Here is an 18040-nt window from a genome sequence, read left to right as displayed (position 1 = left end):
AATCAGCATCTAACCTTTGTGTTTGGATCTAGGGTTTGTTTGGACATGAATTTATGGAGGAAAGAAAAGGATCAAAGGAAGGGTGAAAATTTTTTACTTATATTTTATTTACATTTCTTGCACTCTTTCCTTTTCCTCTACAAATCCGTACCAAACTCATAAATTCCAAAAACAACTTTGTCTTAAAGTTGAAGGGCTAGAAATATAGTCTAACTGATTTGATGCAGTTTCTAGTAGGCTAAAAGTTAACAATCGAAATCTCTTCCCTTGCTTGTTTATTTAAACTATTTATGACTCATAAGATGTAAACAAAAGTTTCATCAAACACTCTTACACAAATTTTTGAAATAAAAAATACTATAAGCAACTCTATAAATAGAAATCTTCCTAAGGGTTTCTGACAACAAATTAGAGTAGAACTGAACAAATGTAGTTCAATAACTAGTAAAGTAGATCAATTGTGGGAAAATTTAGAAACCCAATGTGCCATTCAAATAAAGCAAATAAGGACTTTTCATGTTTTTTGTTTTGTTTTTTGTTTTTATGATCATATCAAATACAGGGAAACTATATTTATATGTGCTATTCAATTGCAATGAGTAAAATTAATCACCATTTTACCAAAATAATGACACTTTTCCTTTTTATAGCTCTTTTGAGTTTTGATGAATAAATTTATTACTGTTCCCCTAAATCTGCACAGGTCTGAATCAATGTTCATCCAAGAAGTTGTCGGGATACTTTTTAGAAAATTAATTGATACATATTCAAGCATTGGCAAAGACCTAGTTGGGATGGTTTCTCGTACAGAGAAAGTGATTGAATTGCTAGGTTTAGGGATGGATGATGCTCGTGTTGTAGGTATTTGGGGAATGGGTGGAATAGGCAAGACTACTATTTCCAAAGCTGTTTACGACTGTATCTCTTGCCAATTTGAAGGTTACAGCTTTATTGAGAATGTTAGAGAAGTTTTAGAAAAATGTGGTTTAAAAACTTTGCAAGAACAACTCATTTCTGAAATCTTAATGGAAAAGGATTTGAAAGTAGGAAGTAATGGTCATGCAATACATATGATAAGGAACATGGTATGTCATAAAAAAGTTCTTATTGTGCTTGATGATGTGGATGAATCAACCAAACTCGAAAAATTGGTAGGAGAGCATGGTTGGTACAGTTTTGGAAGTAGAATCATTGTAACGACTCGAAATAAACATGCGTTAACTAGATATGGCATAAAACATATCTATGAGGTTGAGCAATTAAGAGAAGATGAAGCTATAGAACTCTTTGAATCGAAAGCCTTTGGGAAACACCGACAAATGGGAGGCTATGGAGAGCTTGTTCGTCGTGTAGTAAAGTATGCTAACGGAGTTCCTTTAGCTCTCGAAGTTTTGGGTTCTTTCCTTTATGGTCGAAACAAAGATGAATGGGAAAGTTCATTAAACAGATTGAAAAAAAGCCCTCTCAAGGAAGTTCTACAAGTACTTAGAATAAGTTACGATGCATTGGGATCGGAAGAGAAAGACATATTCTTAGATATTGCTTGTTTTTTCAAAGGGAAGGACAAAAATGATGTAACAAAAATACTAGAAAGTTGTGGCTTCCACCCAATTATTGGAATAGCTATTCTTGTTCAAAAGTCTCTTATAACTATCTCAGGCAATAAGCTGTTGATGCATGATTTGATACAAGAACTAGGGTGGCATATTGTTTGCGAGGAATCTCATAAAGAGCCTGGAAAGCGCACTAGGTTATGGTGTGATGAAGATATAAAACATGTATTGATGGACAATACGGTAAGAGGTCTTATAGAAAAGCATGAACAGTAAAAAATTGTTAAATTAGCAAAAGCTATCTATGCATAATTTTGTCAGCCTTCTAATATTGTGTTCTTGTTATTTGCTTGTGGTTATTAGGGAACAAACAAAGTGGAAGGCATAGCTATGCAGTATAGTGACCTAAGAGGTCTAGATCCAAAGGACATTCGGTTTCTAAAACAATTGAAGTTGAGGCCTAAAGCTTTTGCAAAGATGTCGAACTTGAGGATTCTCAAAATTTGTTTTATGCACCCCTCAAAAGAACTCAAATATCTTCCTAACAAGTTAAGGTATCTTGACTGGTTAGGATACCCTATGAAATACATGCCTTCAACATTTCAACCAGAGCATCTTGTTGAACTTCACTTAACCTATAGCAGCATTGAACAACTTTGGGAGGGAACAATGGTATGAATATGCATTCTCTTTAATTACTTTCAATAAGGTGCAAAGTCCGTGACACAATATAATTTTCGTAATTTATTTCTATATAATTTCTGTAATTTATTTTATTTATATTTTTCTTCAACAGCATCTAGGCAAGTTAAGGATCATGAATCTTAGTCACTCGACGTATCTGACGAAGAGCCCAGACTTCACAGGGGTCCCAAATCTTGAAAGACTGATTCTTGACGGTTGTACAGGTTTGGTTAATCTTCATCCATCCATTGTAGTTGTCAGAAGGCTTATTTGTTTGAACTTGAAGGACTGCAAAAGTCTCAAGTGTCTTCCATGTGGCATTCAATTGGAATCTCTTGAAGTTTTTATTGTCTCTGGGTGTTCAAAGCTTGATAACGTTTTGATCAGCTTGGGATATATGAAATGTTTATCACAGCTTTGTTTAGATGGGACTGATATCAGTGAACTTCCGCCTTCAGTTGGACATCTTACCAATCTTGGTTTGATTAGTCTGAGCAATTGTAAAAACTTGAGAAGTATTCCAGATAGCATTTGTCAGTTGAAAGATCTTAGAACTTTAATCCTTTCTGGTTGCTCCAAACTTGACAAATTGCCACCAGACTTGGGTGTTTTGTACCGTTTATATGAGCTTCGTTTAGATTGGACTGCAATTAGACAACTCCCATCCTCCGTTGGACGTCTAAAGGAGCTTGATATACTAAGGCTAGAAGGGTGTAAAGGAATATCATCTAATTCCATGACTTCTGAACTAGCAGCAGCTTTGTCAGGGTTGGAGTCTTTACGGACACTAGATCTCAGTTTTTGTAATTTAAAATCTATCCCCACAGCCATTTGTAGCATGTTCTCGTTGGAAATGTTACTCCTAAATGGAAACAATATGGAAAGTTTACCTGCAAGCATGAATCGACTTTCAAGTCTGGTGGAGTTGCATTTGAATCAGTGCAAGAAGCTTCAAGAATTGCCAGAGATTTCACCTACAATGCATAACCTATTTGCTGATGATTGCCCATCATTAAGAACAATATGGATTCCATCCGAAACTAATATTAATGCTGCAGTGTACTTCAACAATTGCTTCAAATTGGTTGAGAATAAGCAAAATGACATCCTGACAGAAAAATTTCTTTCAAACATATTTCAGGTTCTCTCTCTCTCTCTCTCTCTCTCTCTCAAGCGGCGGCTCTATTCTTTAGCTAATTAAACACCCTGAATTTTTTTTTTTAATACTAATACATATGTTCAAAAAGTTCACTCATTGCAATTTTGATTACCCAGTCATTCCTACTTTGAACACTCAGCAATGAGTTTTTTGAATATATATATATATATATAAAAGAAGTGCTTACCTGCTTGATGCTCTTATTTTTTTTTTTTTTTCAATTTTGCCCTTTGGTTTGGAATTATTTAGGGCAAATTACATATACACCCCTCCAGGTTTGGTTAAATTACAGATACCCCCTGAGGTTTCGGAAATTACATCCCGCCCCCTGAGGTTTGTATTTTCATAACAATTTACCCCCTGAGGTTTATATTTCATAACAAATTACCCCCTAATTTCTTATGCAAATATAGCATTCAGGGGGGAATTCGTAATTTCTCAAACCTCAGGGGGTATCTGTAATTTTGTCAAACCTGGAGGGGTGTATATGTAATTTGCCCAATTATTTACTATTAGAGACTTGCATTTTAGTTTTTCCATTTTATCCTTTTATTATTTACCAATATTGGTGGTACTAATTTGGATGAACGCTTTTTGAGGCTCGTATTTTTTTGTTCGATTTTGCCCTTTGGTTTGGATATTTACTAGGACAAATTACAGTAGTAGTCCCTATAGTTTGGGACTTGTGTATTTTTAATTGTGACACATTTGACCATAAATTTTGAATTTTATTCCAAATAAAGACAATTGAAGATACCATTACTCAATTTCAATGGCAAAGTTGTCAATTTGATAAAATATAAACTAATTTGATAAAAATAAATGTCAAAAAAATATTTTTGAATTTTTAAAAATTATTTCTATCCACCAAATATAAAATTAAGTAAAATTGATAATTTTTTTACACATTTATTTATTTATTTATTTATTTTTACCAAATTAATTTTTATTATGTGTTTGGATGATAATTATGTAATGAGTGGTTGTTTTTATTTTCATTAAATTAGTTTTCATTTTTTCAAAAGTTAAATATGGCAACAACTTTGATATCATTATTAAATCAATCCATTAAATCAAAAAATTCAAAACTAAAAACATTTCATATATTAAATATATTGATTACTAACAACCACTAATTACATAATCATCATTCAAACACATAATAAAAATCAATTTACTAAAATAAATAAATGAGTGAAATATTTATCAATTTTACATAATTTTATCTTTGGTGGGTAGAAATAATTTTTAAAAATTAAAAAATGTTTTTTTAACATTTATTTTTGTCAAATTAGTTTATATTTTATCAAATTGACGATTTTGTCCTTAAAATTGAGCAATGGTATCTTCGTCCATTTTGGAACAAAATTCAAAATTCATGATCAAATATGTCATAATTGAAAAGTCAGAGATCAAAGTGATATGAACCCCAAACTATAGGGACTATTAGTGTAATACGTCCATAGATGCGTGCATTTTAGTTTTCCCATTCTATTCTTTTATTTTTTTATTATTTACCAATATTGGTTGTACTAATTTGGATAAAGATTTTTTCGTAATTATGCAAAAAATCTTAGTCAGTTATAAAATACAAATATTTTGATTTTGGATAAATTACGAATACACCCTTGAGGTTTTCTTTCCTATTTTGCCCTTTCATTCTGTATAACTTATAATTCGACTTTCTCATTTTATCCTCTTCTTTGAAAATGTTTACCATTATTGGTAGTACTAATTTGAGTGAAGGGTTTTTGTAATAATGCAAAGATTCTTGCGCACATAAGTATATGTTGGTTTTGGATAAAATACAAATACACTCCTGAGGTTTGTTCATAACATAAAATGTCCCTATAATACTAGAAATTACAATTATTCCTTATTAGAATTTTTAATTTAACAGAATAAATAGGAGAAAAAAATTGTAAAAAAAATAATTTGAAAAAAATTATGAAAAATTTTATGAAAACAAATGAAAATTCATCTAAAAATAATTTTAAAAAATCAAACCAAACAAAATAATTTGTTATAAGATTTTTATTTTGGAAATATAAATTTATAACAAGAATAGCCCGTGTCTGGTAAGGGTCTACAAATATTTTTTTACGAATGAAACCAAATCAAAGTTTAACAGTGATATCATATGATCATTGACGTGTAATATCACCATTCGATTATTCCATTCTAAAAAATAATAATGATAATAATTCACTCATTTGAACTAAAATTTTATCTCATTTATTTATTCCATAATTGTACTTTATAATAGAAATTAAAATTTCGATCATATATTTAATCATTGATTCTATTCAATTTTGTAAAAAACTAATCTTATTTTTAGAGAAAAAGTTCAGCTAGTGGAATGGAATAAAGTGCAATCAAATGAAATGATTATTTTTTTTCATTTTTTATGGAATAATTATTTTTTTACAATGCTTTTTTAATTATTTTTTGAATGAATCAAATATAAAATAAATATTTTCAAAAAAATATCATATTATTCTATTTCATTTAATAAACTCAATAAAATATTAAAGTGAAATGGTCATAGCACTAACCTTTTTCACTAGTGTATATATATATATATCATGCAGGAGCACTGGCATTTGAGTTCATTGTTTTTGTTTTTCTTTGTATATATATATATATATATATGTGATAAATTACAATAATAGTCCCTAAAATTTTATATCTTTTTCATTTAAGTCTCTATAGTTTCAATTTGTCAATTAAGTCTCTAAAGTATTTAATTCGAATTAATTTAGTCCTAAAGGCAATATAAAATAGAACATAAGCCTAAGGTTGTGTTTTGGTCCTTGATTAGAAAAGAATTTGAAAAAGGTAAGGGAAAAGGTGTGAAACGCATGTGAAATGTAATTATAATTCATTTATATTTTACCTATCTTTCATTTCTCTTTCCAAATCTCTCCCCATATCCATGAACCAAACACAATGTAAAGGTTATAAAAAAATTGTGATTAGGCTTAGATTTTAATTTATTATTAACTTAACTACCATCTGCAAGTGTGTTTTTATAATTAGTATATTTTTCCCAACTTTTATAGGTCTTCTTCTATTTCTATTCGACTATCATTTATTTTTTCTAATATGTAATTATCCATTTTATTTGATTTTCGGCTATTTTTAATATTATTTTATATTTCATTTCATTATTTTTTTTTATTGTTCCGCTGTTATTTATAATTCGTCTAGACTATAATTAATTAGATCTATTTTTTTTTTTTTGCTGATATTAATTCAAAAGATTCCCTTGGAGAGTTCCTTTCTAAGGATAAGGATAATTATAGGTATTATTTTTCTATAAGACCTAATAGCTTAAATCATTAATAATTTTTTAAAAAATAATTATAAATTAGTGATAAATTTATAAATATTAATAATTAAGATTTTAATTTTTTTCATAAATCTATAATTATTTTTTAAAATTTATACTAAATTATAAACTTTAAAAAAGAAATGTCTTTTAAGCTCCAGACTAGGTATGAGTCATATAACTTATCAAAAACAATTTACATATTTTATTTTGTTGAATTGAAACAAAAATATTAAGGATAATTACAAAAAAAAAAATAATAATAAAAAAATAGTTTGAGTTTTGTAACAAAATAATCTTAAATTTTGGATTTTATCAATTTAAACCCTAATCTTTTGATTTATTTTTAATTTATACAATTTGTTTATTTTCATTAAGTAAATCCGACAAAAAAAAAATTAATCATTAAACTCAATTTAAATATATATAAAATGTCTAAAATATACATTAAAATACTTATTTTTTTCATTGAGTTTACTTAATAAAAATCGGCAGATAATTTAGATTGAAAACAAATCAATATTTTAAGATATAATTGATAAAATTAAAAATTTAGGGTTAATTTTGTTATAAGGTTCAAACTCAGTTTTTTTTTTTTTTTATTATTTTTGTAATTGTCCAGAAATATTAATATATTTATATAAAAAAAACTATATGTAATTTGAGAAGTTTAAAGGGTTGATCTTCTCCCATCCAAAAAAATATATGTAAATTTCAAGTGCACCTCTTGAATTTTATTTAAAATATAGATTACTCTTTGTATTTTGAAAAATTATAAATAATCCCTTGTTAGAATTTTTTATTTAATAGAATTAATTGAAAAATAAAATTTCTAAATATTCTCTTATACAATAATAAAATTATCTGAATTATTAATTTAAATGTATTTCTAACATCATTAAAAACTATTAATTGATTTGATAATTTATTAACAAAAGGAGCCATTTATTATTAAATTAGAAATTTCAATGGGTAGAATATAATTTTCAAAGCCACAGGGGTGATTTGTATTTTAAGCAAAATTCAAGGGCTGTATTTATAATTTATCCAAAAAAATAGATTAAATTTCTCTCATGTTCACTCTCAACATAAATTTGAGGAGTTGGTGAGGTTCACCACGGGTCATGTTTTGATAATTCAAATCATTCATTTTGTAAGATTCTTAATGTATGTCATTCATGAAAAAAAATTATGTCAATCTGGTAATAGTAACATTTTCATTTTATTCTGTTTGTCTATAAAAAAATAAATGGTCTATTTTTAAAAATATATTTATTGTTCATTTTTTCAGAAACAAATGTGATAAAATAAAAATATTACGAATATCATATTAAACTAATCTTTTTTTATGAATAATATAAATTAAAAAATTTACAAAATTAATAGTTGAAATTATTGATAGTAAGGACAGACCTCTCGCATTCTCCCATATTAGAGAAACCAAACGAAAGTTTAAATTAATAGATTAACGGAAAGTGATTGATATACTCCCTCCGTCCCATAATATTAGTCCCTTATTTCATTTTTCATTGTCCCAAAATATTAGTCCCTCTTCAAAAATCAAGTACAAAAATAATATAAATTTCCCATTTTGCCCTTCTTTTAAATTCATAAATAATATAAAAAGTACAATTATGACATTGATATTCTCAAAAAAGTGTACTATCAAAGGGTAATTTTGGAAAACCAACTTTTTAAAAGTACAATAATTGTACTACCAAAAAAAGTTGGATTCCCCAAAAGGGACCATTATTTTGGGACGGAGGGAGTATATAGATTTGGAGATTGGAGTCACTGTTATGCTAGAAGTACAGTAGTAATTATTATACCTCAATTTGAAAGGTGTTATAGACTTATTTTTATGATCCAAACTGTTCATTTTGTAGGGTTTATTGAGTACTTCATGTCTATCAAAAATCATATTAATCGGATATCAATAACTATATGATCGAATTGCATATTTTTTATGCTATTTCTCAAAAGAAAAACTTATTATTTATTTTTTGATTATCGATCATGTAGTTGTTAATATCCCTCAAATTAAAGCACAACAGTCACTACTTTTCATAGATTTGCGGGGTGGGGCTCTTCGGCCTGGGTAGGTTTGGGGCAAGCTTTCCACATCAGTGGGGGAGTTTGGGTGTGTGTATTTTAATGGGCCACTTCTCTCACTTGGTCAACAATTGCCCAGTGTGTGGCTTGTGAGTCTTTTTGTCAAAAAAAAAGAATATATATGTATATATATAATAAAAAATGATAGATATAGATAAATAGAGGTGTGCACAAATACAATTCAGACAACTTGAGAGTAAAATTATAAATTAAATGGCAGATTACCAAATTGTGGTTTGAGAGGTTTTGGGTGAATTGACGAATTGAAAAATATTCTAATCGATTTCAAGTCTTTGCATAATATCTAAAATTAATTTGAATAATACTTTTCATATATATAACACAAATTAATTTTACATAATATTTTTCATATATATATATATATATAACTACTAATCTATAATAAATTTCACATATTAAATCTCTCTTACGCTCATTTTTCGAAGGCAGATTATAAATTTTAAAGTTTAAACCTTGATTAATGAATAAAGCGGTGCAAATTGATGCGATTTTAGCAAATTTAGCGGTATTTTGCAGAGTCATATAGATAAGTGCGAATTTTTTCTGTGTAAATTATACTTTGCCTTCTTTATATTTGATCATTTTCTCACTTTGGTCTTTAATGGTTTTTTTTTTCTTTTTCTTTTTTTTCTTTTTTTTTTTTCACTTTGACAATTCATGTTTCAAGTTTTTCTCACTTTACTCCTAAAGTTAATTTCTGTTAAAAATTAGACAAAAAATTACATGCTAGTAATCTCGTAGCTTAAAAATAGTTGATTATATATAACTCCCACATCTGACATAAATTTAGTGACTAATATAATATTATATTTTTTATGTTATGTGATAGTTATTGTGGTATTTTTTTATTTAATTTTTAACAGAAATTAGTTTTAAGAGTAAAGTAGAAAAGATTTCAAGCGTAAAGGGTTAAAGTGAGAAAAAATAAATTTTAAGGGTTAAAGTGAGAAAGTGGCCAAACATTAAAGGATAAAGTATCATTTATCATTTTTATTTTTTATATCTATCTATTCTATTATATAAAGGGAGGTCTTAAAAATATAAAATTATATTATGAGGTGACTAAGGTTTGACGAATATTCTTACCATTTGAGCAATATGTTTTTATGCATCTTTTTTTTTTATCATTATTCTTATAATATTACTTAATATAAATCATAATTTAAGATTTTGGATGTGTACCTAACTTTGGGTTGGTTTAGAATGAATTAAAAAAAGTCAATTTATTAATTTGTTTATGTCACATTACTTGTCTACATTTTTACATTTTTTTTTCCTGAGGCGCCAGCCACTGATTGAGACCAATCTCTATTGTACAGAGAAATTTTCGTAAGGGTTATTGTGACATTGTTTTACCTGGGAGAGAGATTCCAAAGTGGTTCAGCCATCAAAGTAGGGGGTCTTCGACATCTTTTCAGTTGCCTCCAAATTGGTTTAACAACAGGTTCTTGGGATTTGCTTACGCCGTTGTTGCATTGAAAGAGGCTAAACCGGACTATTGTCATATTGAAATGAACTTCAAGTGCCACGTTACTCAGAGGATCGTCGAAGAACGGGGGGGTAACCACATTCCATCTGTCAAATTTGGAAATATGGTGGTTAGGTTTATCCCACGGGGTGCATTTTCGGGAATCACGGAAGATGATATGGAGCAATTAAATGAGGGTGGATTTGAATGTAAAGCTTATTTTAATGATGATATGGAGCAATTAAATGAAGGTGGATTTGAATGTGAAGCTTATTATAAGCCTTCTTCAATTGGAGAAGGTGAAAACCTGGCAAAACAGGACTGCATCCCCGTATCCGAAGTAGAGATTGAAAAGGTCGGTGTCCATGTTGTATACAGGGAAGTTGAAGAACAAGCATTGAGTAGTAGTAGTAGTAGTAGTGCTACTACATCAAAAAGAAAACGCGACCTCGACCTCAACGACAATTACTATGATGCAGCGGCAGCAGGACCCAGTGGAAGTCCTAGAATTGATGATCAAGAGGACCACCTCAACAACCTCAACGGAAAAAGGCTTAGGTAAGTATATATCTCTTACAATTCAGTTACATTTTCCTCCAAATAAAAATGTCATCAACTCACACTCCCACTGCAAATTATATAATAAAATAGGAAATATCATTTTGCTCTCAAATTATTGTGCGTTTTTCAATTTGACATCCAGGCTTCGCATTATTTTTATTTGATCCCTAAACTTCTTAAAATTTGATCAATTCAACCTCCACTGTCTATTTCTGTCTATAATTAAACGAAACTTGTTGACGTAGTATCAAAATTCATTTGAAACTTTATTTTACTCCCAAACCATACCCTAAAAATCAATTTGCCCCCCAAATAAAAAATTTAAAAAAAATTAAAAAATTTAATAAATAATTTTTTTTATCTCAATAGTGAAAAAATTAAAATTTAAATGATATACATTGCAAAAAACTAATTAAAAAATATAAAAATTCTTATTTAGATGCTGGGATCCCTCCATACAGTCGAGTGGTTTCATAGATGTTGGGGTTCCTCATGCTCCACTTGATTCGGCCCCGGTTGCCCTGGCTCTGCCTAATGATCCTCTATCAGGTAATCCTGCTCTCTGGAGCTTGTTAAGTATTTTCATTTGTGAGAGTTTCTTACTCAAATGGTCTTACTATTCCCTGCCTCTGATAAAGTTCCCTTCTTTTTTCAGTGTTAGCCACTACCGGAGTCTTGCCTTCACTTGCCTCAGACTCTGCTCTAACTCTCTTTGTGACTCCTCATGGCTCTCCTTCCCGAGGGGACACATCTGCCTTTGAGACGATTGCTAAGGGCTCTCCATTGCAGGTGCCCGGGATTGTTTTGGATCTGAATCTTAGCGACACTTTTGGTTTTTCCCCTCATCAGACTGCATTCTTAGGCTCGAGCTTTCTCCCTGACGTTTCCCCTGCGTGTGGTTCATCTTACCCAATAGAGATTGGAGAGGTTCTTGAAACTAACAACTTCTCAGCCCCAGTTACAACCCCGGTTTCTGGCAAAGTACCATTTCTCCACTATTGGGTAGCCCCTAAGTTTGCCTCAGCTCTACAGCTTGTGCATTCGAGTTACCCTGAGACCTTTGCTTCCTTTGCTTGTCAATGCCCACTGATTCAGACTGCTCTTCTCGAGTCTTTTGTTACTATCTTGTATAACTTGGATCGGAAACGATTGTGTGACCTTAACGAGAAGGTAATTGAGACAGCATATCAGGGGATCTCAGATATGGAGCGTCATCAGGTAGATCTATCATGGCTTCGAAAGCGCCTGGATATAGCCTCGAATGCCAGTCGTCGCGTGGAGGTTTGGTCTAAGCTTGCCTCTCATCGGACTTCTATAGAAGAAGCAAAGGCGACTCTTCGTGAGCTTGAGGCGAGATATGCTCAGGCCTTGGCAGGTTTAGAGGAACACTCCGCTACCTGTCCTCCGGATGTAGACGTGACGTGCAACTTTTTCGAGGGCATCTTCAGAAGAGATTGAGTTTCTTCGAGTATTATGTAGGTATGACTTCCTCTGAGTTCCTGTATGTTTCTTTTTCTTTTTTTTAATTTTTTTTTTGGGTTCCTTTCTCATTATTTTATTGCCCTTTTCGATAAAAATGTTTTATCTAGGACAATGCATTGAAATAACAAAGTTCTGGAAGCTTTCTCATTGTTTTCTCGTTCTACTCAATAAAACATTTGTCTTGAATGATGCAAACGAAAGAACAATCACAAGCACATTTTTTATAAAAAAATAAAATAAAAAAACAGAAGTATTCTCATTAATTTCTCAATTTTCTTAATAGAAATACAAAATTTTCATCTCAAGTGATGCAACAGACATATAAATCAGAATGGAAACCAACTTTCTTCATAACATAAGCAAGAAAAAACTTTTAGACAAAGTAAGAGAATGAAAGCGAGCATTAACATAGATGAGTCAATTTATGGGTAATAACACTTGATAAACTTTGCATTGAGCGGGCCTGTTCGGAAGCCGTCTTCAACTCTCACGAGCCTGTAGTACACTTGCTCGAATGACCCAATAGGGCCCCTCCCATTTTGGGGAGAACTTGGGCAGAGGTTGTCCTCGCATGATTGGGTCTACAATCTTCCAAGCTAGATCACCCTCTTCGAACCTTCTTGGCACCACTGTCTGATTATAGGCTCGGGCAATGGACTCATGATATCTTTCCATGACTTTCGCAGCCCTGTCTTGCTTTTCCAATGCTTCAAGTCTGGTAGTTCGAGGCTCAAGCACCATTCCCGAGGCAAGGGCCATCCACGCAAATGGCATCTCCAGCTCTATAGGTAACACACTACCTCGGACCCATGAACAAGGGAGTAAGGAGTTGCTTGAGTTTGCTTTCTCTTCAAGGTACGATATGCACATAGGGCTACTATTAACTGTTCAAACCAAGTCCCACTGAACTTATCCATCATTTTACTCAGGATTGTGATCAAGGTCTTGTTTGTGGCCTCTACTTGCCCGTTCCCTTTGGGGTAGTAAGGAGTGGATTTGTGATGCTTTACTTGATAAGTCTCCTAGAAGGCTCTTCACATGTTTGTTTATGAAGGATGTGCCATTATTTGAAAGGATATGGTGTTTCTCCAAACCTGCAGATGATATTTTCCTTGATAAAGTTTGCAACCGTGGGCCCCGTTGCATTTTTCAAGGGGATCGCCTTGACCCATTTTGTGCTCAACTCCATCGCTACGAGGATCCATTTATATCCCTTGGATGGTGGGGAGATTGGCCCTATAAGGTCGAAAGCCCAAGTATGAAATGGCCACAGTGTTCGGATGTTGTGCAGGTCTGCAGCCAGTACATGGATCAAGTTTCCGTGCTTCTAACAAGTTTGGCATCTCTTCACATAATTTAAGGCATCTGAATCCAGGGTCGACCAATAATACCCAGGATGTATCAGTTGCTCAAACAATCGAGCCCCTTCTTGATGTTCAATTTTGTGAGCTCTTCCAAGGACTAGATTCGACTTTTCCTTAGAGAGACACCTTAGGGGAGTGCCCTCAATACTTCTTCTGTAAAGCTTGTCTTGATCAAAAAAGTACCGTCTCGCTCTCCTCTTGAGGTGTGCAATGTCCCTCGGATTTTCTGGTAGTGTCCCCTCCTTGAGATAGTCGATATAGACTTGTCTCCAATCGGGAGTATCAATCTCAAAGCAACTCTTATCTTCCCGGATGCATGACTGGCACTTAGGGAATTCTTTTTGTACTTGGTTCGAGGCTTTCTCCATCTCGGGCCAGTAGTAGCCCTGTATTTGGATCCTTCGGTACAAACTAATATCCCCATCTCCGTAGTACTTTTCATGAATTTGTCGTAGCCGGAAGTTTGCCTCCTCTTGGTCACCGGGCCAAGAATCCGGTACTTCCCTGGAACTAAAGTTCACCCCGAATATTATGAATTGTGCAAGCTTGGCCATAGTCAACTTTCTGACTTTGCTTCTGAGTTGTTTAAGGACTTTGCTTCTCCAGTCCTTCGGAATGTCTTTGTTCTCAGGTTAAGTCGATGCTTATTCATCTTTATTGCTTTTGGACTTAGTGGACGTAAATATCACTTTTGGACAAAATGGAATAAAAGATAAAAAATGGACAGGTAAGATAAAAAAAAAAAAAATGGGCTAATAAAATTGGCTTAAATTAAAACCGACATAAAGAGCTAATAAAATTGATTGGATTCGGTCGGACGTTTTACCGAATCCGTCACTTTTAGAGTCATCGCGTACTAATTTCATGATGTTTGATGGTTCTTGAGGCGTGTCTACGCCCCTTTTGAAATCGACTTCATGATAGGAGGGAGGCACTGTTAGTCTTTTGGTTTTTAGTAAATTCTTGTCCAGTTGCTTCTAAAATCAGCATGCAATCAACTTGTGATACTTGATGGTTTGAGACCCGAATCTGCTCCTCCCTTGAACATCTCTATGATAGAGAAGGGCAGAAAAGACAAACATGGCTTAGGAACACTCTGTCTGCACTATTTTCACCTCAGAGCACAAAAACAGTCTTCTGCAAAAAAAATAGGGCACGACCGGATTTGTTTGGGCCCAGCCGAGCCTCATTGCAGGCCGGCCGGGCTCCAATGTATGGTAAACATAGCACTTTTATTGAAACAGAGAGCAGTGGCTGAGGGTGAAACAGAATAGTTTTCCAGGAGGCAAAGAGAGCAATTTATGAGGGCTGTCTTCGTCGGTGCGTATGGGATCCTTGTGCATTCTTTACATATTCTTGTTGTAATATTATTGTTGTAATAAATTAGATAGTATTCATTTGGATTTGTAAAAAATAGTTAATTCAGACACTTGGACATTCGGACCCTCTTGTACGAGGGTACATTTGTAATAATTTGTGTATGTCTTCCAACCTCCATTTCTTTCTCCTTTTTATTTATTCGCTTATTGTGGTTGTATGGTATCATATTTTCCTTAGCATTTTTCATGACCCGCATCTATCAGTTTGCATACATAAGGATTCGGCTCATCATACTAATCAAATATTAATTTCAAATTCCTTACTTGAATACGTGCTTTATCGCATGCTTTATCGCGTGCCTTGAATTGACTCATATGCCATGCTAGTAGCCGAGCCTATTAATTGCATGTTGTATGCGTTGCATTAGTCATGTTGCATGGTTTAGAATCATGCATTTTTCTAACTATTTTCTTTCTTTTGGCTCATCTTGGATATTTGGGAAAAGCATTTTTGCTTTAGCATATTGTATGCGTGCGATTGTTGATATGTCGAGCATAACTACCATGAGGCTACGTGCTTATTTGAAATAACTCTTTGAATGCCTGTGGATGAAGGTTATTTTGCCTAAGTTAGGACGACTTTGATTATTGCATATACAAACTCATTTTCTTTGAGTCGCGTATTTCAAAAACTCTTTCAAAAATTGCATTGAAATCGAAGCGTTCTAAATTAAGCAAAGTGGTCTATATTTGTTTGACTTCATGTAGCAATGATAGCATTAATAAGTCAGAACATGAGCATATAATGTTAATAAAATCACATCATGATTAGTAGAGGTTGATCTTTGATCGGATGAGTGGGGTGCTCAATTTATGACCTTCTCCTCTCATACCTAAGTTCCCGAACCAAGGCAACGTTGGTTGTGACGGACAAGTGGCCTTTGGCACGAGTCATGGGTTTCCTAATTTTTCTAAAAATATTAGGTGGCGACTCTGAAATTTGGCAACGTAGTTTATTTTTGGCATTTCTTGCGAATAATGGATCTTTCTAAGAATTGCCAGGATTGGACTCTCATTTTCGAGGTTCAGAACCATGGGAGTCCGAACTGTAGGGCTATCATATCCGAGGAGACTATACTCCTCTGAGGAGTACGAAAAACAAGCTACAATTGGCCTAACACTTGTTACAAGGATTAAGTAGAAAGTTGAAGAGATTTGAGTAATTAAAAAAAATAAAAATTGATGACTAATTTGGGTTCGTAACGCTTTTAACTCGAGTTATTAAGCCCATTGGGGTGTCTTCACACCTAGTGTCCTAAAACCATCTGGTTTGGGAGTCATTGGCCCAACGCTTGCTACATGGGTTAATTAGAAAGTTTAAGGGACTTAGGCATTTGCACAGTCACGAGGAAAAAAAAAAAAAGGAAGAAGAAGAAGAAGAAAAAAACGTGCATCAAAGTCAAGCCGTTGGTTTCATTGTTTTATAGGTTGTCTAATGAATTGTGACGTATTGGTGATATGTGTATTTAAGATTAAGTTGGGGGCCGTATTTCAGTGTGAATATTCACTTTACACCAAGGGATCATGTGATGGTTTTCTACTAAGTGCAAGCATATAGGACTTGAGTAGTATTGCTTAGAATTAAAATGTTTCGTTATTTAACTCAATTCATGAATGATAATTGTGGCTGTTAATTACATGATATTCTATATTAACTATTTGATAAGGTATCGATTTGAATTCAGATTTGAAGTTGAGCATTCTATCTCTTGTTATAGTGACCAACATGTTTGATATTTATGGGTAGCATCTCTGGAAACCCTCACTAGACTTCACTCGTCCACTTGGATAACCTTGGGGTTTAAAAAGTTTGTTGCACATGCTAAATACAATCGTGATCCCTATGAAGGTGGTTTAGATAGATTTTAATGTATTTTTCTTTTGCTTTGCTCAAGGACTAGCAAAATGTAAGTTGGGAGGTGTGATAAGTGCCAAAATATTGAGGCCCCCTAAATTGCATTAGTTAAGTCCATATCAATTATTATTTAATGATTTTACTAAGTTTGTGTGTTGTGCAGGTTATATGGACCTTTGTGATGAAAAGTATATTTTTATACTCTTTTTAAGCCCATTCCAACCCTTATAATTATGGGAGTATAAAGCGATAATCTAATCTTCATAAATATGGGTCTTATTCTTGAGATATCAAAAGGAGGCACAAGAGGCAAGAGAGAGGAAACCCAAGGTTCCAAGGATGGAGTTCTCCACACCTATGGCATTCTTCACCTTCTCCATGGGCAACTAATCTTCTTCTTCAGGATTGAGATGAAACCCTAATCAAGTAACTTATAATTTTATATTTAGATTCTAATTTTTCTTTGGATTTGGATAATCGTTGTATGATTGTTAAAGTTCTTTTGTGTTAAGAAACGTTTTCATCCAATTTATGTATTTGATTTCTGTGATTGAGAATGTATGATCATACAACTGTTTTGCTTGCTTGTATATACAAATCGTGAGACGAGTCATGCTTATGGAAAACGAGTCGTGCTGCAACCCAAGTTTAGTGTAGACGATTCGTGTCGACCGAAAATGATTCGTGCTTGCAATTTGATTATACTCATCCTCTTAAAGATCATATCGGGGCTTGTAGCCACGATATATTAATATTATCCGAATCATTAATTTATTAGAATTTAATATATTAATTACTTGTTATAAGATTAGAGGTGAATTCAAAACCTCAAACTATTTTCTACTTCAATTTCACCTTAATCTTTCTTTTTGTTTAATAATTGTTATCAATTAATTTTATATGAAAATCAAAATATTCATCTGATTCGAATTAATTAAGAATTGATTTTCTAATATTTAAATAACTTAGTCTTTTAGTCCCTGTGAATCAATTTCCGAACTAAAACACTATTTTATTGAGTCACCTCTCCACCAAGTCAACAAATTGGTCTTCAAAGTGCATAAAATTTAG

At 32.5% G+C, this 18040-nt stretch overlaps 1 protein-coding gene across 5 annotated transcripts in view; it reads left to right on the top strand.

Annotated features, from left to right (window-relative positions):
• LOC114306938 (TMV resistance protein N) overlaps positions 1-17530 on the top strand; it is a 53191-nt gene extending 35661 nt beyond the window's left edge. Inside the window, exons 2-9 of one of the 5 annotated variants that reach the window (XR_014342247.1) lie at positions 704-1796; positions 1917-2225; positions 2350-3378; positions 10180-10886; positions 11329-11438; positions 11545-12368; positions 13058-13226; positions 13301-15253. Coding sequence is in view for 3 of the 5 variants with exons in the window: in XM_082891712.1 (XP_082747838.1) it covers positions 704-1796; positions 1917-2225; positions 2350-3378; positions 10180-10886; positions 11329-11438; positions 11545-12347 (4051 nt within the window). In the remaining 2 variants the exon portion in view is untranslated. Of the gene's footprint in view, positions 1-703; positions 1797-1916; positions 2226-2349; positions 3379-10179; positions 10887-11328; positions 11439-11544 lie in introns of all 5 variants that reach the window. The other 4 variants (XR_014342246.1, XM_082891712.1, XM_082891711.1 and 1 more) reach the window with 4 other exon arrangements.
• The last annotated feature ends 510 nt before the right edge of the window (positions 17531-18040 follow it).

The sequence above is a fragment of the Camellia sinensis genome, chromosome 10 (genome assembly GCF_055761805.1).
Source record: "Camellia sinensis isolate YWXY chromosome 10, ASM5576180v1, whole genome shotgun sequence".
Taxonomy (NCBI): domain Eukaryota; kingdom Viridiplantae; phylum Streptophyta; class Magnoliopsida; order Ericales; family Theaceae; genus Camellia; species Camellia sinensis.
Note: the sequence above shows the minus strand (reverse complement) of the source record. Positions and strands in the feature narration are given on the sequence as shown.